This window comes from Micromys minutus, assembly GCF_963924665.1.
Source record: "Micromys minutus genome assembly, chromosome: 6".
NCBI lineage: Eukaryota > Metazoa > Chordata > Mammalia > Rodentia > Muridae > Micromys > Micromys minutus.
The window spans coordinates 51765142-51787545 of record NC_137975.1 but is presented as its reverse complement, the minus strand read 5'-3'; the positions used below and the strand labels follow the sequence as shown (position 1 = coordinate 51787545).

At 44.7% G+C, this 22404-nt stretch overlaps 1 protein-coding gene across 4 annotated transcripts in view; it reads left to right on the top strand.

Moving 5' to 3' along the window:
- CAMK1D (calcium/calmodulin dependent protein kinase ID) overlaps positions 1-22071 on the top strand; it is a gene marked incomplete at both ends in the record, with an annotated part of 371434 nt that extends 349363 nt beyond the window's left edge. For 2 of the 4 annotated variants that reach the window (XM_080918577.1, XM_080918578.1), the window contains 5 exons: positions 8543-8655; positions 10525-10603; positions 18274-18361; positions 19665-19782; positions 21953-22071. In XM_080918577.1, coding sequence (XP_080774703.1) covers positions 8543-8655; positions 10525-10603; positions 18274-18361; positions 19665-19782; positions 21953-22071 — 517 coding nt within the window. The remainder of the gene's footprint in view (positions 1-8542; positions 8656-10524; positions 10604-18273; positions 18362-19664; positions 19783-21952) is intronic. The other 2 variants (XM_080918580.1, XM_080918579.1) reach the window with 1 other exon arrangement.
- Between the last annotated feature and the right edge of the window lie 333 nt (positions 22072-22404).

Below are 22404 nucleotides of genomic sequence, written 5' to 3'. Positions count from 1 at the left end.
AGGAAAACAGGTTCCCACACAACCGACTCAAGATCAATATTTAGAGACCTGTCACCAGGCTCTACCTTCGAATGGCCCCAGCCCTACCCAGCGGCCTCTCCCTGGAAGCAACCTGTGAGCACATGTACCTAAGCTACAGTGTCTTGCAACCTGTGAGCACATGTACCTAAGCTACAGTGTCTTGCTAGAAATCACTGAGGGCAAAGTTGTACTCTGCCCTCACAGAGAAGCACGAACTTCCTTTGGAAACAAGTCTCTTTTTCTCTGAGCCTTTCCACACTGGCTAGACCAAAGAAGAAAAGTCTTGGTTGTCATTCAGTTGGTATGCTATTTTCAACCCCCTGGAAATGCATTTCCATGTACTTAGGAAATTCACTGGGTCTATCACCCTGTTCTCAAGTATTCCAGAACTTCTGCCTCATTCCATAAGATTCCACAAGGTCTTGTCATGGAAGACTTTTTCTTCTTTGTGTTGCTTTTCGGCTCTTTATGGAAGCATCATACTGAACTGAAGATCTGATATAATTATTTTGGAATTTGGATCAATATACACAGAGATCCATTTTTCACAATCCTGTTCTCCCACAGACACATTGATAATGTCCCTAGCCATCTCCTTCAATCTTTTCTGAAGAAACACAGTTGAAGAACAGAAGTCAATTGACTTTATAGCTACAGGTACCTGTGAGGGTTTGGGAGGGGGCTGTTGTTGTTGTTGTTATTTTTGTTTTGGTCAGTTACATGACCTCACCACCAGCTGTTTCCGAATCTATCATGTACAAAATCATGACACTCTGACTTCAGAGGCAGATCAAGTAAGAGAACATGTCTGGTACATCTCCATCTTTACAGTCACATCCATGGCCAGATACCTAAAGGTCGATATGATTTGACTCAGAAGGACTTACAGAAAGAAAGACGGACTTAACATTCTCCTTCTGCCTATTAAGCTACCAGCTGCTCATGCATTACCTTCCTCACCTGGAAATGGAAAAGCAAGACTTTTCTCCTTATAAGCAGCCATCAAATGAGGCAATATGTATAAGACAGTGTTCCTCTTTATTGTGCACTTGGTTAGATAGGAATCACCTAGTAATCTCATCTCTGGGGGTATCTGTGAGGGTGCTTTAACTGAGAAGGAAAAACTCACCCTAATCGGGGCGGCGCTAGTCCATGGGCTTCAGTTCCAAATTCATGAATGGGAGGATGCTGAGTCACAGTATAACCATCCATCCGGTGTTTCTATTCCCCACCATGATGTACTCTCGAGCCAGGACCCAAAATGAGCCCTTCCTTCCTTTCTTAAGTGACTCTCATCAGGTGTTTTGTCCCAGCAATGAAAATGTTGCTAGTATATAACCCAGTGCTTGGTGCTTGATAAATGGTCAGTGGATGGTGGCTATTGTTACTAACTTCTACAAGACATACTCAGCATGCTAAAATTTACTATAGAGAACTAAGTGTTCTATCTGTTGCATTTAAGTGAGACTGGAGTAGAGAACTGTAGAAAACAAGACTCAGCCCCATCTTATTTATTGCATATATAATTTATTGCATTATATAATGCGCATTCTGCACAATTTCATTGATCCATAACTCTTTGTAGAACTGGATCAAAATGGCTTTTGTTCTTCTAGGCCAATTCTTCACATTCATACTCAGGTTTTGCCACTAGCTGTGACCCTGAGACTATCTTCTCTCTAGGACCTAGTTTCCTAGAGTCTTAGAGAGGTGTAATGAGTTCTGGACCCCAGGATAAAATTCTTCAATGGTGAAGTCTACTTCAATCATTCTCCAAACCTTTGACTCAAGGTCACGGGCTGTGGACAGTGCCTGTCACCTAGGAATTCTGTCATCAGTGGAATACTTAGCTTCTGATGGAACTACAGAGAGGAAACTTGATGCATGTCAGGCACTTGGCATATGGAAGCTTGGGTGATATTTGTTGACCGTTCCCCATGTTTATTCCAGTTGTCTTGAAGAATATCATTTATATCCTATTGACCATTAGGGTGCTTCACCACAAAAATGAAATAAGTTTTAAAAAAAAATACTGTGCTCACAAAAACATAGTTAAAATTGTCTTTTCTGTAGAATTTTACTCATTTTAAAATGTTCAACCCTATTTAGGGTTGGGTGCTAGGATCTAACCCAGAGGGATTCATGTTAAATGCAAGTATTCTACCATGACCTTATACCCTGAGTGATCTCTTATCTCTATTAAAGTGTGTGTTTTGGCAACACACACATGTGTGTATACCTGTACATGTACATACATGCATGAATGTTTCAAGTGAAGCATTTTCTGTTTATCAGCACACGATTGAGAAATGCTGAGTACTAACACAAGATACCAAATGGCCAGTCACAATGGCACACATCTATAGTCACAGCCCTGGGGAGAATGAGGTAGAAGGATCATGAGTTCAAAGCCATAGTAAGACCCTTTCTCCAAACCCTACAGAAATACCACTTATGACATAGAATAAATCCCCTAGGAACTTATTAGCAAAGTGAAAATTTAAACATCAGAACCATGATCATAAAATATAGTCTTTCAAAATGTCTTGAGAAGACCCCCCTGGAAAAAAAAGGAAATGAGATTTGAGCTGGCTCTCAAAGAATGGAGCATGTTTAAAGAGAACGGAGCAGGGTAAGGATGGTAGTCTGAGAGAGGTGAAGGAATTTAAGGAGCTGTTCCTCCAACATGCTTTTGCTGAGGTTTGTACCAGGCTGTACAGGATTGCAAAAATGAATGTGATAAGTTTGGTATCTTTGGGGAGCACAGAGTCTAACCAAAGATGGTAAGTCATAGATACAAACCAAGATATGAGCTACAACAGAAGATCCTGGGAAGCTGGAAGGGCACAAAGGAGAGATGTAGTACCTTGCATGGTATTGGGGGTTGGGACAGGAAAGACATCATCAGACAAGGAACACATACCTAGAGCTTTTCAACTGAGCAGGTCAGTCCTCAGGACTGGAGAGAATAATAGCATTCCTGGCATGGGGAATGAGGTAGGGAAAAGAATGTTCTAGATTAAGGTTGACATGTAGCTTCTCTGGACCAGCTCTAAATTAACCTTTCAAGTCTAGTTTTCCTTCTTCCTCTTCATGATAAATTTAATGTCAACCATCTGTTCCCAACTATAATTTGATACCATAACAGTAGGCACCCTGGCCATTTTCTTCCATGCCTGGAAACAGTTGATACCCAGTGAGCATTTGGTAATGGCCAGAGGAGTGCCTGACCCATAGTCCTGTATCTTCTGACCCCAAAGGAGCCTATGCTGAGACAAGGTAGATATGGTACAAGAGCAGGAGTTTGTGGACAGTGATGGCCACAGCCTGTGTTCACTGTGGGTCAGAAGGCAAAAAAGGAGGGCCAGGTACTACAGCAAATGGAAATGAAAAGATACCATTTTTGCTCATGTGAGAACTTTCTGGCACATTCTGAGAGACGAAACCCCTTGCTATTCTTCTTGCCCAGTTCCTATTCTTTACTTATGAGGTAATTTGAATTCTAGTACCCCATCCAAACATGCATTCTATGGATCCCAAACAATCTTCTGGAGACATTTACAGAAAATGGGAATCAGAGATGGAGGTGACCAAGCTAGGGACAGGATGTACCTTGAAAGGCCTGCCCCTAGTGACTTGCTTCCTACAACCACCTCTTGGGTGCCCATTCAGCTATGAATACCTCAATCTATGATCTCAATGATGAAGTTAACTCCTTAACGATCCACCCACCTGCCAATTGGGCCACCATCTTAGGAAAAAGCCTTCAACATAGGAGCCTCTTAGGGAATATATTGATCTTGTTGCTGTGGCCAAATAGCTGACAAGAAGCCATTAAAGGACAATGGGTTTGTTTTGGGCTTACAATTTGGAGAAGGTATTGTTGACAGGGGAGAGAGTTGCTAGCTATATTATATTTCAGCCAGGAAGCAAAGAATCAGAGAGGAAACAGGGCTGAACCATAAAACTCCAAGACCCAACCCCAGTGGGCCTCTTCCTTCAATGAAGCTCTATCCCCTAAAGGTACCAGAACTTTGCAAATGACACCACCAGCTGGGAGCCAACTGTTCAAACATATGCACCTCTGGGTGATATTTTATATTCAAATCACTACAGGGAGACACTGTTATACCCAAAAAGACACAGTCTACAAAACTTTGTTGTTCCCTTAAATATTAAGAGAGAACTCTCACATCAAATGTTCTTACCACAAGAATGTAAAGTACATTTAAAAAAAATTTAAATCTACCCCCTGCATAGGCAAGCATCGGGCATGGCTGATTCTGTTCCTCCACTATTTCTGATCCCCACTTCTTTCTGTCCTCTGAGTAGGCCTCTCTGGTATCAAAAGGTATATAGAGCAACAGACCTAAAGTACATAATTTAAGGGGTATAAGAGGTAATCTAAAACATAGGTGGGCTGTGGACAAAGGGGCAAAGAAGTAGCTACTGGCCATGACTCAAACATCCAGTTGGCAGACAGGTATGTAGATCCATGACCAAGAGTAAACAATCCAAAGAACATAACTTAATGCAGGATAATGACCACGTTGAGCTCATGGGTATCTTGACGGGAGCTCCTATGTTATTATAGCCTTTTGGTTTCCAAGAAAAATGTCATGCTGCCAGATCAGCCACAGCTGGCCACTCACTGCTGATTTTCACATTCATTTATGTGAACATCCTTCTCCACAGAAAACTTTCTTAACAGTCAGGGTCTATGGCCAGGAGTTTCATTTGGAAAGTCTAAACCGCACTCTAGTCTCCACAAAGCCAGACCATTTGCCCTCAGAGGTGGGCTTGTGCATTAAGTTCCTCTAGCCTGGAGTATTGTTGTTTTAGCACCTCCTGCAAATGGAGTATCCAGACAGGGTCATGTTGAGTGGGTATTTTGGGATCTCTCTGGTTCCTCTGGGATAGAGCAGTGGTTAGCTCTCCTGTACCCTAAGACTTTGTCTCTGCTTCCAAGCCCAGCCACAGAGGTTCCACAGCCAACAAGACAGCCCCTTCTTCTAGAGCATAGCCATGTGTCCAAGCATCTATCTGGAATACCCTCCAGGTACACCATGGCCCAGACCCTGACAATCTAGAAGCAAAGAGAAGGCCATGCTCTAGAAACATGTGGCCAGATCAGAGCTATGCCCAGAGAGGATATGATATCCATCATGGAGCCCTGTCCACTGAAGCAACTGCATGTTATCGGGTTCCTTGCCAGAAAGAAGTGAGATCTTAACCTTATACATGAGCTAGTTTTCAAAGGCGTAGCAGAGCCAAGCAAAGGGCAGCCTGGACAATATTTACAACGTTCCATTAGCCCTGATACAATAAGTGTTCTACGTGCAGGAAAGTATCCTGCAGTGTCTTGTTGAACACACCCCAGAAAGAATGAGATGGGTATCGGGGGAGGTGGCACGGTAGAGTCACATTCTAGAGTGCTTCTTGCAGGTGGGGGTGTTGGGTGGGTAGAAGCCAACTGACCTACACAGAGTTCAAAAGCTGAAGTAAGAGGTTCAGTTCTCAAATCTTCTTTACTGATGAAGGCCAAGAGAAAAGAACAGAGACCTGGAGTCAGAAGGGTTAGGCTTGTGTACTGCTAACTGGTTCACTTTAAAATGTATGTGCTTGGGGGCTGGAGAGATGGCTCAGTGGTTAGGAGCACCAACTGCTTTTCCAAAGGTCCTGAGTTCAAATCTCAGCAACCATGTGGTGGCTCACAGCCATCTGTAATGGAATCTGATGCCCTCTTCTGGTGTGTCTGAAGACAGTGTACTCATATGGATAAAATGTATCTTTTAAAGAAAATACATACTATAAGGACTATATTTAGGGATGGTGTGATCTTTGTTACCCTGGACTTTGTTGCTGCTGGGCTCCGAACACCCTTAGATATAGAGAGTTGAGGGGCTAGACACTAATAGAATATTTTCCCAGGAGAAGAAAAACAGCCTTCCTTCTAGAAACATAAACCCAAGAGCCAAACTAATAAAGCCTAGGGTACCAGACACCTATTTCTGATTCCACTCCTCCTTCAGCCACCCTGCTGTGCTCTTCCTCCTCTGGCACCCACTGAACTCCATCCACAATGCTGCCCTTTATTCATGTGTCTACTCAGATTAGCCTTGTCCCAGACGGCTGTACAAGGGCCGACGGAAGACATTGGGAATAGTGGCTGAGCGCAGTACAGCCTCTGGCATTTATCCACAGGAAGACTGGGGTGCTGGGGCCACAGGCAGTCAGGCTTCCGCATCCAGCTTTTCTGCAAGTTCCAGGAGTTCAAACAAGGTCACCATGTTTGTGTGGCAAGCACTTTACCCCCTGAGCCAGGTCCTCAGCTATCTTTTCCTTAACTTTAACTCAAGGTCCCAAGACAGGCTCACTTTCTTCTCTTGGGTCCTCAGCACACCTGCAAGAACAGTCCTCTGGGCAAAAAGAGAAAGGAAATAAATCTAAGATGAAAAGAAATGAGAATATACATTAAGAACATTGGTGTGAGAAAAAAAATTCTTCTTGAAGTTTTTTAGCATTTTTCCCTTAAAGAGAAAGCCAGACCATAAAGCAAAACATACTTGTTAACAAACAAAAAGCTCACATATCCAACATGTCAGCTTTTCCCAAGACAAGCAAACATTTTGCTCTGTCGGCTTTTCCTAATGCAAACATTTTATTTTTCCCAAGTCCTCACTGTGGGAAACATTTACATATCCATCTCTCTGTGGCCCCGGGGTTTCCCTGGGCAGTGAAGTATGCACTTGGTGGTTTCCGAGGTGCTGGCTGCTTCACTTTGCCTAGCACAGCAGATCTTTACAAATGAAAATGTCCAGGCATCCCGCCTCTAAAACACACTTGTGAGTTAGATGATGTAGAATCTTCTCGGCCTTGACAACTGTCATCTCCCCCCATCCCCCGCTCCCTTCTGCAGCCGGCTGCAGCTGTGCCACTGTTGGTGGGACAAATGAAGAATGGCTGGACCTTTATTGTGTTTGTTAGGTACCGCCAGCCTAATCCTATGGATGTCTTCTCATTTGTCCTCATTAAACTGGTCTCTAGGCTGTTGCTATGTTTGGAATAATATTGAATCATGTGGGAAGAAGAAGCTTGGCTTAGGGTCAGCCCTCCCACCGTGGCTGCTGCGTTCTGGTCCGGGAAGCCGGATCTGCAACATGGAATCTTGCTCTTGGGCCTTCTGGAGCCGAGTACTGCTTGCTTCTGCTCTGGGGTCACTCACTGCCTTGATCCCACTCTTTCAGGCTGTATATGGTTCTTCCACCCTGGCCCCACATGGGCTCCAGGCAAGTGGTGGGCCTTTCCTAATCAGTTTTAACTGATCAAACAAACTAGAAGAAAGGTGTCATAAAAGAACCATGTGGCTCAAAAACAGTATGTACAAGAAAATATATACTGGCATGGAAGTATTTACTGATAGTAAAGGGAACATTAGAACTGAGGGCAGGACTGGAAGGAGAAAGCATGGCTCTCTAAATTTTAATTGATGTGTATTTCATTTGTTACTTTCTCAGTTGCTAAGCGTGTGCTCTCCCTCTGCGCTACATGGTCAGCCCCAGAACCACACTGTCAATGACTACTGACTTATGGTGGTTGGATTTAATTGATGTGACAGCTCTTGCCATGGTTGTCAGATGACCCTTGGTCTCTCCAGAACTCTAATTTATCGCCAGCAGCATCTTAGTTGGGCCATTAAGAAGTTGTCTGTGAAATGGCCCCAATGGTACCTTGGCCAGGGCACCGTGATTCTACAGTGTGGTAACTTGAGCTGCCTCCTGTGGAGGAATGACTGATGCTTGCGACGGGCAAGATGGTAGCATTCCTGGTTCCTATTTGTGGGATGCATAGATGCAATCTAGCAATATGGTATCGGGGTTGTAAAATTTCCTCTTCTTCCTTTAGCAATTTCCTAAGTAGGATGAACCCGAAAGCATCCAGAAATGCCTGTCAAACGCTTTTTGTTTGTTCACCAGCCTGTCAACTGAAGACAGTGTTACAGACACGATTCACAATATCCACACTGCCTGCTGATTTTCTGTGGTTAGTGGGATTCTAGTTAATGTTGTGTTACAGAGGGTGGCAAGATGGTTCAGTAGGTAAAAGTGTTTGTTGTGTAAGTGTGGTGGCCTTAGTTCCACCCCTAGGAACCATAGAGAGGCAGAAGGTAAGAAGCAGTACCAAAGTGTTGTCTTCTAACTACCACACACACACTATGATACATGTGTGGCCTTACAAATACATCATACACACACACAAATGAATACAAATATGGTGGACTTATGGGTGCGTGTTTGTGCCTCTTGTCATGAAGGGAGTTTGTCTTTTTGCTGTTAAGGGAGTCATATTTTCACTTGTGTGGCATGTTAATGTATACAGGGTGTGAGTCCTTTGGTGAGATCTGTCTTCAGCACATTCAGTGTGATTTCCCTCAATTTGATTGATGAATCATGTGCTCCAAGTCTAGACCCAGCACAGCGGCTGTGCTCACACTCACTTTTTACTCACTCTTGTCTTGCAGGCTCTGTGGCTACCCTCCTTTTTACGATGAAAATGACTCGAAGCTGTTTGAACAGATCCTCAAGGCAGAATATGAGTTTGACTCCCCCTACTGGGATGATATCTCTGACTCTGGTGGGTGGTCCCATGGCCTTTATATCCTGACAACCCAACGGAGAGGTTCAAGGACCCTGGGGCTCAGAATAGTCCTGAGGCTTCTGTCTTCTGCTGGGGTTACTGTAATAAAATACCATGGGTTGTGTAGCTTAAATACCAACCATTTATTTTACACAGTTTTGAAGGCTGGAAGTACTGGATCAAGTCCCCTGCATGTCTGTTGAGGGCCTGCTTTCTAATTCATAGGCAGCTGTCTCCTGGTGTGTTTGCACATCAAGGGGGAGTCAAGGCCTTCTCTTACATAAGAACACTCCTGTCTTTTGTGAGAGCCCCGCCTACAGGACCCTAGGCACTTCCCAAAGGCCCACTTCAGATGCCCTCAATCGTGGGAGTAAGGATCTCAGCAAAAGCACTGTGGTCTTCACAAGCATTCTGTCTGTGTGTAAGCTTTGTGAGCTACATCTTTGTGCTTGACTTGGAGGACAGGCTCACTACATAAAACCATAGATGCTTATCTGCCTCTTTCTGATATGGATGCTCAAAGGCTAAAATATTATTGGCTTGCACTGGATGGGTACCAAGTAGGAGCTGAGTGTTAGAAGCCTGGATTTGCACTCACATACCCAGTCCTCAGGATGACCTGGGAGATGGGCATTTATATTATTTATATATGACCAATAATGGAAACTTAGGCCCCAGTGGTAAATAAAATAGCCTGCCTTATTTTATGGAGTCAGTATATAGCAGAGCTGGGATTATAAACCTGTTTTCCTGGAGCCTACTATTTTATGACAAGACTGTATTTGTGAAGTCACATGTCCCTGGCAAAACATCTGGGCATAGAGCAGTCGTGGTTTGCACAATGGGCCTTTCTGGGCTGAAGTCGTAATTTTATAGTCTAGAGCCCACATTTAGACCACAGTGAACCACACTGAAATACTTCTAGAGAAGATCAGCAACCTTCCTAGGGGATAAACACCAAAGCCAAGCCTAGGTGAAGTGGCAAGAACCATAGAAGGAAGAAGCGAGATTAATAGCATGCTCTGTTAATCTGTTCACCCAGATCATTCTTATTTGTGTAATTTGCTCCAAATTGGAGTCCCCATACCTGCTTCCTCAGCCTTCCAAATCCTGGGTGCAGAAGGCCATTCTCCAGGTTGCTCAGACAGACCTCAAAAGGAATATTGAACTTCTGAGCTTAGAAGCCAGAGGCTTCCTCCAGAAGCTGAGCTGTAGCAAGCTCCCACGCCTTTCAGGACAACAGGGTCCAAGCCTGCATGTGGTATCAGCTTTGGGTTCTGTGGTCCTCTCCCTCCCATTCCTGCTGACCCTTTCTGAGCTTTGTCCTGTCCATGGAAACCAAGCCTGAGGACACATCTAGCTGTTGCTTTCTAGCTTCCAAGTCTCTGGGATAACAGCTCAAGTATAATGCAGATGCTACCCTGCATGTTCCCAACACAGCACCATGACCTGGTGGCTTTGCAACCCCTCAGTAAGCTCACTGGAACAAGTGATGTCTATAACACATTCAGGGGGTGTCCCCAAAGCATCTCTCTAAGGATGCTTTGCATGCAACTATGAAGATTATTTCCTTTACTCTCCAAACCAAAGGCATCCTTAGTAGCTAATGGAAAAGAACTTAGATCTGGAAGTCAGGGTCCCAGCCTGGCTCTGCCACTGCCTCATTCACTGGGTCCCCCTTGGGTTGCCAGCCATGGCTCTGCTTTTATCTGAGTACTAGTGTCTTTTGTGTTCAGGGTACAATAGAGACGGTAGAAAGCCTGTCTCATATTTTTAATGGTACACATGCTTAAAACACAAGCGTGTCCAGTCATCCTACTGCAAACCTCAAAGCGATTCTGTTCCCTCTGCTTTCTTTTTAAACAGCGAAAGACTTCATTCGGAATCTGATGGAGAAAGACCCGAGCAAAAGATACACGTGTGAGCAGGCAGCTCGACACCCATGGTAAGCAAGATGGCCTCTGTGAGCGCCGAGCCTCTTGCCCCCGAAGTAGACTTTCTATTGACTCCTCTTATTCATGAAAACACGCAGGTGTTCACTCCATCTCACCCTGCACGTCTCATCTCCCGAGCCAGTGTTGGCACATTTTGATGCCCCCAGGATGCAGTCTCGGATACACTCAGAAGGCTATAGATGCGCTTTTGCCAAAGGAGAATGCCCAGTGAGGCATTAGTATTGGATGGTCTCTATTCCTTGGCAGCAGTTATATCTAATTTCTCTCTCAGGTGATTTCTTTATCCAGTTAGTGTTTCTTTAACTGTAAAGGGGCTCGATGATATTCTATGGCATCTCACATGTTATCAGTGCATGTCTGTGTCACGAGGGTGGAACCCAAGTTCACTGACAGCTAGCATCACGTTGGGTTTATGCTTGGCTTGCTATGTCTCAACTTTCCCACTTTTAATTGGGAGTATCATCACTAATTTACTGACTTAATGTAAAAGATGGGGGAGCTAACACACATAGAGATTCGTACATCCAGACGGAGCACAGGTCTGCTTCGTTACGGACCCGTGAGCACCCACTGGAAACAAGTACCTGAGTAGAGAAAGATAACCAGTGGGCTAGTCAGGTTTCTGTTGCTATAACAACCACCTCCGGTGAATGTAGGACAGAAGGTCTCGAGGCTCACAGTTTTGGAGGTTTCAGGTGGTGCTGCTGTGGCAGGGCCTCCGGCCAGCAGTGGGAATCCACAGTGGAGCAAGAAGTCCACCTCCTGGTAGTAAGGAAACTGGAGAAAGAGAACACAATATGCCACAGTCTTTTCAAGGACACCTCCATGACCTGAAAATCTCTCATTAGGTCCAACCTCATGAAGATTTCATCACCTCCCAATAATGCCAAGCTAAGGACTAAACTCTTAACACAGAGACCTTTGAACATATTTAACATGTAAACTATAATGCCCAGTATAACAAACATAGAGGCCGGGGGTGGGGTGGGGTGGGGTGGGGGTGGGGGCTCAGTGGTAGATCCCTTGCCTAGTATGTACAAGGCTTTGGCTTTACTCACGCACACACTCATGCACACACACACACACACACACACACACATTATAGAGAACTGTCCTGTACTTGGCCTGTCCTCTTTCACAGCACTTCCTCCAGACCATTAGCCCTCTGCAAGGGACCCGCTTAGAAGCTCTGTGCTAACCCAGTTTCACAGCATTTTAATTCAACACTCCTGCTCTGCTTTTGTGGAGTCTCTTTTGTGTTCCAGGATCTCTGGGGATGGCTTTAAAGTATTCACTCCTTTTTTTTTTTTTTTTTCCTCTACAATAACCCTGGGAGGTAGGCTTTTTGTTCACTCCAGAGACAAGGAAATAGTAACTGAGTAAAGACACCACAGCCAGCTGATGGTAAAGCCGGAGCTGGAGCCAGAAATGTCCGACTCCATGATGAATGCTCTTCATTGTAGAAAGAGGATGGACAACCGCAGAGGGAAGGGAAGCAAGGGAAGTGTTTTTGGGAAAGGTGAACACTTCTGATTGGACGTCACTGAGATGTGTCTTAGTAACTTCCAATAGTGGGTCCATGTATATGATAGCACTTAGTAACCTCGAATAGTGGGTCCATGTATGTAATGATATTTAGCAACCTCAGATAGTAGGTCCATGTATATGATGATACTTAGTAACCTCAGATAGCAGGTCCATGTATATGAAAATACTTACTGGGTCCATGTATATGGTAACAACACAGTATTTTTCTTTATGTCACATCCAATAAGCCTTTAAAGGCATCATGAGATTGTCTTACAGAGAAGGAGGGATTATACTATTTATTATATATTATGTGTGTTATACTGCCTGGCTTCCTCATGCTCTTCCAATAACCTATCCCTACTCTGCAGAAAGTTTAGAAGGCAGCTTAAAGTTTGCTCTCTCCATTTAAAAACGTTTTAAATATTTTAAGGATTTGTTGTTTCTAAGTATATGTATGTGTGCGGATCTGCATTCGGGTATACTTACACATATGAGTGGAGGTGCTCATATCAGCCAGAAGGGGGCATCAGATCCCTGTGGAGCTGGATTCTGCCTGGGAACTAAACCCAGGTCCTCTGCAGGAGCAATGTGTGCTCTTAACTACTGAACCATCTCTCCAGCTCTTTTTAACAAAAGCTTCCTTAGCATATATTATGTGTGATAATAAGCTTCACCGTGGAATTTTGTATGTGAATATAATGTACTCAGATCACATTCATCCCTACAACCTGCCCTTGTCCTCCCTCTCCCTCTGCTCTCCTTCACACAGTTCCCCTTCAATGGCCTTGTCACATACACAGGCATGTGTATACATGTGCATGCCTCTTTGTGTGAGAGAGAGAGAGACAGACAGACAGACAGACAGAGACGGTGAGCTAACAAGTTTAGTTAGGTTTGCTTATGTAAATGTAGATGAGGCATTATTTACAGTGGCTACACAACTGAGGAAAATGTCTCCCCTTGACTGGAAGATGGTTGCTGCCCAACGCATGGGATGGAGTGGAGCTCCAAGTATGACAAGTAACCTGGGCCCAGAGTAGTTCTAAACACCAAATGTCCAGGATTGAACCACAGCACTTGGTGTTTCTTGATATTGTAGAGGAAGAGGAGACAGGCAGGCAATGAAGCGAGAAGCGGGGGTGAGGATTAGTGGGGATCTGGCCTTCCAACATCTCTTACTTACCTAGGTGGCTAAGCACTGAACCCTTTGGGAATCCCACATAGAATCCGGACCATACATGATAATGTATATCTTGAAGGGATTTTCAAGGGACAAACTAAAATAGTACATGTAACAGGCAAGACCACCTGGAACCTGACATATCTGTGACCTATATGAACTCTTGTTATTTTATTGTTGTCCTAAAAAATTTTAACTTGGCCCTTATGCATTAGGGCCTTGATGGGGTTTAGACAGGGTAATGAGATTTTTACTTATGTATTTGCTGCTGCTACTACTGCTGTTTACAGTTTCTGCTACTGGAAAGTGAGCCCAGGGTTTAATTTGTGCTAGACAGGCGACCTACCTCCAATCTGTATCCCTAGCCTGGTTTTATTTTATTAAATTGGCGCATGGTCTTTTCTGAGCTGCCCAAGCTGATCTTGACATTGTAACCCACCTACATGGTTCCTGCTTCACCAGATAGAATAGATTTACATTCATAAATCCCTTGTCTGGTTACAAGATAGAAGGTCAGGGAAGGGAAGCTAGGGTCTTGGATGTGGGGTGGGAAGGTACAGCATGGAGAGGGGAGAGGGCATGAGAGAGGCTTGGGGTGAGAAGTAGAGTATGGCTTACATGAGACGAATCAGATTTGGGCAAGGGGAGCCAGCCATGATGGGATTTGAAGAGCCAGGGTAGCTACACACTGAAGAAGTATGGCACCCAGAAGAGAGAAGTCAAGCTAGGACCAAAGATTTAAAGTCATCCTTAGAAGCTCAGGAGCTTTGCCATCCAGGGTCTTCTAATCAGAAAGTTCATGACAAGCTCTTCCATCTTTACTGCATACTTAAAATTCTCAGGAAGCCAGGCACCAGGAAATAAGAACCCAAGCGTTTGATGAAGGCATCACCCAAGTCCCACGTTTGCCTGCCTTTGTGTGGTGCTTGTCTACACAAGGTAAAATTGCCCAGGCAGAGGAAGAACAGTGAGTGTCCAGCTGTGACCGGCAGGAGGTGGAGGGCTGCCTGGAATGGAGCCTTACCAGCTTTGAGCTCTCAAAGCCTTGCTCCTGACACACTCACTCATTACCCAGAGCTTCATGTTATTCCATCTTGTTCATCCAAGCCACCCGGGGTGAAGAGAGCCCCTGGGAAGTACATCTGCTTTCCTAAACCTCAGAACAGGCCACTCCAGACAGAGTAGGGCTCTTGCTAAAGTGGTCCTTGAAGAAGCTAGTCTGTGCCGTTTACCAGATATTTCTAAGCCCACTCCCATTTGGGGTTTCCCCTTTTTTTCCTGCTGGCATCTCATAAGGAGCATGCAAGCTGTCCACTGACAGCCGGAGTGCAGGGACTGGCAAACAGTAGGATAGGAGTTCATGTCTGTTTCACGTGTGAAATAGTGAGGCTCATTTCCAGGTCAGATGGGCCTGAATGATTATCTCTGGCTTAGTTGGCAAGTAAATTAAGGCAATTGACCTGAGAAACACTCATTTTAAAGAATTAAGACAACTGTTTGTATAATTGTGGGGGGGGGTGTCCTAAGAAATCCAAACTATGAAGAGAAACCCAGGGAACAGTGAATGCAGCAACTGGAATCTAAAGCATACTCTCTTGCCTTTTTCCTCCAACTGATCCCTTCAACTGATGTATATAAGGCCCGCCCATTCGATGTAATTAATTCAATTGTACTTATGTTATCTAAGAAATACTTTCACCAGAACATAAAAACTAGCATATGTTCAAATATTGGGGTGCCCTGTCTCAGCCAAGTTGGCATGTAAAATTAACCATCATACCCCTGAATACTGACTATTACTCCATCTCTCTGTAAGGTCCTAGACCCACTAACTCTGCTTGGCCATGGAAACTGGGAAGTAGTCCAAGAAACTGGTTGGGAGGTACACCAGATATCACCAAACCAAGTTTGACTAAGTGGCAGAACCAGAGAGAGGAAACGTGTCTGAAACACACACATACACACACACACACACACACACACACACACACACACCAGCATGAGGACTCCAGTTCAATCCCTCAGCATTACAAATCTCTGTCAAGGTTTTACCTGCCTATAATCCCAGTGCTGGCCAAATGAAGACAGGTACATCTCAGAGCTCACTGACCAACTAGTCTAGTTGAGATGGTAAGACCCAGGTCCAATGAGAGATGCTGTTTCAAAAACTAAGGTAGAAAGTAAAGACATTGGCTTCTGGCTTCTATATACACGTGCACGTGTGCCTGCACACAAAGGGATTGTTCTAGCTATGGAGGAGTTAGTCTGCCTAATACCAATGATTGGTGTAAACAAATAGGGTTTAACTGCTTATAGATAGTAGGCCCCAATTTGAAGCTGGGTTTGGAAAATGTTGGCCTTGAAAGATTATAAAATAATCATAGAAAGATAAAATAACCATGGAAAAGCACAAGGTTCTAAAGAAGAGGAGAGTCAGAAGTGAAATATCAGGAACAGAGAAGAAATGAAGGAGCATTCTAACATAAAACGAAAATACCGAAGCATCCATTAAACCCCGTGGGTCTTATTAGAACTTTCTGTTACAAAGAGGTGCTTCCCTCTTGCCCCAACAAACGCCTAATGACTGACCCGATCCTCCCACACTGAGAAACTCTCCCCTCTTATACCCCCTGCTGTCCGTGATAGTATATTAAATGGCACACTTGGACTTCAGCCACTTTGAAGACTCTCTAGCAGGACCAGTGAGCCACCTGCTGTCAGGTAGATTCTGACCCATACGCAGTGTAGCTGAAGGCTGTGGGAAGTGAGCAAAAAAACAGTCCTATAATAATGCAGAGTTAGCATTGTCCTTACATCTTAGCCTGTGATAACCTACCCAAGAGGCATGAGAAGCAGTTCACAGGCAGTAGGCCCAGGGTTCAGGGTATCAGGGAGCAGGCTACTGAGAAGAGAAGCACGTGACAGTCAAGTCTTTGATCCACTTTCCCCAAGCTGTCTGAGTTTGGAGCCAGCTCTGGCCTGCTGACGATTCGGTACTCCTCCTATCATTTTGGCCCAGTTGTTTCCAAGAAAGAGATGGCCACTGATTGGTTGGAATTCACATCACTTTCTGAGACCAGGACTGCTAAAAATGGTACAGAAGGATGCTGGTGGGACGGGACTACCGCAGCTCACACAGTGCTTGTTGCTCAAGCGTGAGGACCTGCCAGGCATAGTGGTTTATGCCTGAAATGCCACTGCTGCAGAAAGAGACAGGAAGATCTCCGGAGCTTGGTGGCCAGCTAGCGTAGCCCAAGAATGAAGTAAGAGAACTTGTCTTTCAAAACAAGAAAAAACAAAAGAAGCCCCTAAGAGGAGATTTTACACAAGGTTCACCTCTGGTCTTCACACATGTACACAGAGAGAGAGAGAGAGAGAGAGAGAGAGAGAGAGAGAGAGAGAGAGAGAGAGAGAGAGAGAGAGAGAGAGAGAGAGAGATCATGTGTCCACACATTCACCTTAGGTGGCATATGAGGACGAATCCCTATGAATTCTGAAACAATGGGAGCTTTGTTAAGATACCTTGAAGACCCAGAACCTGCTTGTTCTTGGTTTTCTCCATTTGCTCACTCACAGATGCTGTTTCTGTTTCGCTGATGTGTGTCTGGGGAAGAGATACAACTGGGAGATGCTCAAAGTGGAAACTTGGTTCATTTCAGTTCATCTTCGAGCATCCTTTGAGCCCTTCTGGGAAGGGATGGGGATACATGTGGGGATGCAGGAGGAGGCTGCTTTGAACTGGGATATCAGCCTGGCACAGACTCAGTCTAGTTTCTGGACTATAGGCAAATCTATAGGGAAAGAAAGACTAGGCAGGATGAGACTTGGTCCCAGCAAGCCCAGAGCTTGTTCCTTTCATGTCTTATGACCATTGACAATGACACTCTGAAGTGATGAGCCTGTTTTTTAAGTCCAAGGCAGTCCAGGGAAGTCCAGGCTTAGGACGGGGGTAAGAAAAGTTTTCTCCTATGGCCGGTACTATCTGGTAGGTAAGAGTGGTCCAGGATTCTGAAGCCCACCCTGCAACTTTCTCAAGATTCAACAACTTCTTTCATAGATATCAAAGACCAACCTAGAGTTGAATACTTTAGGAAGGAAATCAGAAGGTTTAGAATCAACCTAGAGTTGAATATTTTTGGAAGGAAATCAAATTAGGTTTAGAGTTAAAGGAAATTTTCTGTGACCTGGAGGAAAAGCCAACTCGTAGATATAGAAGACAGTATTGGGGTAGAGAAGGGTTGCATGGCGAAGGACGGTCTGTGTTGTGTGCAACGCTAGGGAATTCCTGTCAGATCTGCAGGAGATTGTAAGCAGAACCAGATGCAAAACAAAGAAGGGTGGGAGGGAGCTGAGGAGAAAGCTTAGAAATAACCAAGAGCTCTGATAAAGAGCACCTATGACCATGAATAGAGAATAGACATGGGCTGGGAAGCCAGAGGAACATTCTAGAACATGAGCCAAGCAATGACTTAGCTAAGCTAAACTCGTGTGTGTTAGGAGCCTTGTCTGCAAGGACACTGGAAGCCAGGGCCAGCTAAGGAGTGGATGTCAGAGAGAGGAAGCCCCTGAAGGGCTAATGCTGGTTAGGGGGAAAGAGTGAACCCAAGGGGCATGAACTCAGGTTTCCAAACTGCCATGGAGTCTAATGTCACATAGTCTGGGCTCAAAGAGGACAACCATAAAACAGGTAGGGAGGGGCCAAGAGGGCACTGGTGGATCCTGGGAAGGATGCAGAAGGCAGAAGGCACTGTAGGAAGCAGGCTTTGGCATGCATGGGCTTAAGGACAATTCATCTGGGAAACCAAACATCCTAGAAGAGCAGCAGCCAGCCACCTCCATCAGCCTCAACTTCTCCTGGATGGGATGAAGCCCCCAGAGAAAGCAGCCTGGGACTCTGTGGCCCAAGCCTAAGAAGCGTTTTTTGAAAAAGTCTCTCTGCCTGTGTTTCAGGATTGCTGGTGACACAGCCCTCAGCAAAAACATTCACGAGTCTGTCAGCGCCCAGATCCGGAAGAATTTTGCAAAGAGCAAATGGAGAGTAAGTCCTTGGTGTGCCTGTTTTATGTTTGCCAAATTCTCAGGGAGTTTAAACCCCTCTGGAGAAAGCGAGTCTCCTGTTTGTCTATGCAGTCACAGTTGTGAGCAAGTGCTGCCAATGGAACCCAGGTCCTCTGGCAGAGCAGCCAGTGCTCCTAACCACTGAACCAACTCTCAACATACATTTTAGTGATTCTTGATTAAGACATGGATGGAATATCACGCGGTGTAGGAAGGGTCAAGCAATTCCCATCTGTGGCTCAAAGAGAGCAGCTATACAGGATCTTACTTCTTTGCCATCCCTTAAACAGCACGGTTCTCCTGTCTCCCTTACTTTGCTGGGACCTCGAATAATCAGCTTGTATTAAAGTGATGAAGGAAAAGGGCACACAAAGCCAGGGCTGGGCTCATTGATGTTTCCTGGTTTAAAAAAAAAAATGATGAATTCAAACCATTGTAACTTGAAGATCATCTACCGACTGCCTAAACTCTGTATTCTAATCAGCATCAGTAATTAAAAGCTGCCTCACTTGCTGTGAGCACCAACATAAACAAAATTAGTTCTGTTGAGCCAAGCACAATTAGTATATGCCTTTATACCCACCACTCGGGAGAGAGAGAAAGGTGATCTCTATGAGTTCAAGGGCAGCCTGGTCTATAGAGCAAATTCCAGGACAGTCAGGCTACACAAAGAAACCCTGTCTCAAAAAACAAACAAACAAAAACAAGGTGCCAGTTACAGAAAAATAGACTCTACTTTTATTTTTTTTTAAGATTTGTTTATTTTATGTATATGAGTATACTGTAGCTGTCTTCAGACGCACCAAAAGAGGGCATCAGATCCCTTGAGAGATGGTTATGAGCCACCATGTGGTTGCTGGGAATTGAACTCAGAAACTCTGGAAGAGCAATCAGTGCTCTTAACCACTGAGCCATCTCTACAGCCCCTTGGCTCGACTTTTAAATATCCACATATTAAGATGTTTTTGATTCTAAAAGTCCGTTTTGCAAATCACATAGAATATTATTTTGAAATTGTTACAAAAGTTTATGCCAGAGGCAAGTGAATTTTTAACCTCCAAAAATGTATTTTGATGGGAAAGAGATTTAAATAAATTTGTCAAGTTTGAAAAGAATGACAGAAATTTCCTCTTGAAAGCATCCCGTGAGTATCTGAGAAGCTTTGCAGTGTTTATGGTTTCTGGATAAGCAGGAGCAAGCAATCTTGGAGTGTTTTCCAATTAGCTGAAATAATTTGTCCTTCTCTTCCTTTCCACCTTCTTGTCCTTCTCCCTACATTTCAGCAAGCGTTCAATGCCACGGCCGTTGTGAGACATATGCGGAGGCTACAGCTTGGCAGCAGCCTGGACAGTTCAAATGCAAGTGTCTCAAGCAACCTCAGTTTGGCCAGCCAAAAAGATTGTGCGTATGTAGCAAAACCGCAATTCTTCAGCGGGCTTTTGAGATGAGTCCGGGTTGGGCAAGAGAGAGCTGAGCACCGACGGTTTGCCACGCCACGTTCTAACAATTCTAACCCATTTAATGTTAGTGACTACCTTAGGAGATCATCAGCATTTAATACCCACACTAGGTGATATCATTTCCATCTGTGGATAAGACATCCAGGGTACAAGCATCACACACCACCAAAGATAAGGCCAGGGCACCCCTAGGTCTGTCTCCTTCCTCTGATTTACCTCATTGCTCAGTCACCCTCTGGACTGTGTGGTATAGACTGGTGAGTTATGGTAGAGTCCTCATGGCCTGGGTGCATTGATGTCTATAGTCTGGGTTTTGTTATTGTTGTTGTTGGTTTTATGAGGTTGATGAGTATTTGAACTTATTCATATGCTCCAAAGTGGCTTTGCGATAAAAGCAACAGGGATGCTCTTGTATTGCCCTTCCTCTTTACAAGGCATCTGACTTCCTTGAGGCACACTTACTGTTGTAATTCTCTCTACTCCCTGTCTTTATGTGTATAGTAATCTCCACTAGACCATGCTGATGATTCTTCTCCACTTCAAAATCATTGCCTTAAAGGTTCCCATCAGCACCCACTCCCAACCCAACCATTGGGTATCATGAAACCTTCCTATTTGGCTTAGTAAAAGGGTCCCCTTGTTTGCTAAAGAGCCATCCCATGGCTGAGTATAGACACACACCAGTCAGTAATCCCAGCACTCTGAAGGTAGGAGATTCCAAGTTCAAGGCCAGCCTGTAAAACCATCTCAGAAATATAAGCGTAGGAAGTCACTTGGTGGTAGAACATTTACCTAGTATGAATCAAAGTTAAGGAGGCCCAGGAGTTTGAGCCTCAGCATCCTCCTCCTCCCCAGTAGGACCTCTCCTAATCTTTATGGTTCTCTCAATATCCAAGTACAAAGTGGCCCGGGGCATACCAAGCTGTACAATAGCTCATGTACACCACAGTGTCTTTGTGACCAAACAGCCGGGAGAGACATTCTACAGAATAACAAGAACCGTTGGCCCACAGTTTCAGTTCTTACTGTCCAGAGTTGCCTCGTGGCAGCCAGGCAAGAGGAGGGCAGAGATCTAGGACAATGGTATGTCCTTCAATGATCCACTTCCCTCAGCTAGGTCCCACATCTCAACAGTAAATCCAATTTTGAACTCATCAGTGGATTCATCCTCCAGTGAATGTGGCTTTCATGATCTGCTCACCATACAACTACAGGCCCAAACTGTCTAACGTGAGCCTTTGGGGAGATTTTATGAAAGTCATGAACATCCTCCTTTCAGGGACCTGGGGCACAAAATGCTTCCTGAAATATAAATTTGGACCTGAAAGGGGTACAGATCTTTTTTCATAGTAAATATGACTAATTTGTGGAGCTGTGTAAGAAGTAATCTGTTCTCAGCTGGTAGTGTTTTGCCATCCACTGACTCACAGAACCATGTAAAACATCTAGGCATGGTGTGAGTGCCCAATCCCAGCATGGCGAGTGGAGTCAGGCGGATGCTAGGGCTTGCTGGCCAGCCTAACCAACTCATTAAACTGTCTCAAAAACTAACAGAAAAGCAAGGTATAGAGTGGCTGAAAAATATCTGAGATTCGCCTCTGGCCCCAACATACATGTACACATGTGTTACCTACATACTCTAGCATGACATGTGTGTGTATACAAATTAAAATAATGAAAAAATAAAGAAAAGAAAGACCTAATAATGATGGTATACAATCTACACCCATCCCAGAGCCTAATATATAGATAGTGGTATACTATTCTAGTGTATAGCAAAGAGTATATAGAAAGTGCTCAATAAATGGGGCCTCAAATAACATGTGCCATGATTGACATAGTACATTGCCTTCAAATACAAAGCAATTGTAATTACAATGGGGAAAAAAAAGGACCCAAAAGTTGGACCAGAGAATTAAACAATTCAACACAGGGCAGAGATTTACCGATAGGGTAATGAAAGTTTGGGCTCTGGCTGTATAGCTCAGAGGCGGAGGGAGGGTAGATAGTAGAGCGCCCACCTAGCAATTAGATGCAAGTTTCATCCCTGTAGCCCAGCATATTTCCGGGAAGGGAGTGTAACTTTTATTATTGTCTGCTGTCCCTGGCAGGTCTGGCACCTTCCACGCTCTGTAGTTTCCTTTCTTCTTCGTCGGGGGTCGCAGGAGTCGGAGCTGAGAGGAGACCCAGGCCCACCACTGTGACAACAGGGCACACTGGAAGCAAGTGACCCGGCTCTGGAGGTGGAACCCAGGGGGCGGGGCCGGGGAAGGAGAAGCCCCTGGCCGGAGCAGCTCCAGCATCAGAAACCCCACCCACCCTGCATGGTGCGCCTGCATAGGACTGGAAGACAGAAGTTTTTTTTATGGCCATATTTTATACTGCAATTCTGATGTGTTCATTTCTCACAAACTGTACTGACTGACTCAAGGGGAGCTGACGTCACAGGATCTGGTGCTGTATATACATGAATCTTGCAAAGCTCTAACTGAACGGACCTTCTTGCTCCCCTCCCCCAACTCCACCACTTCCGCTCTCTCAGTGTAGGCAGCCGTCTAGGGTG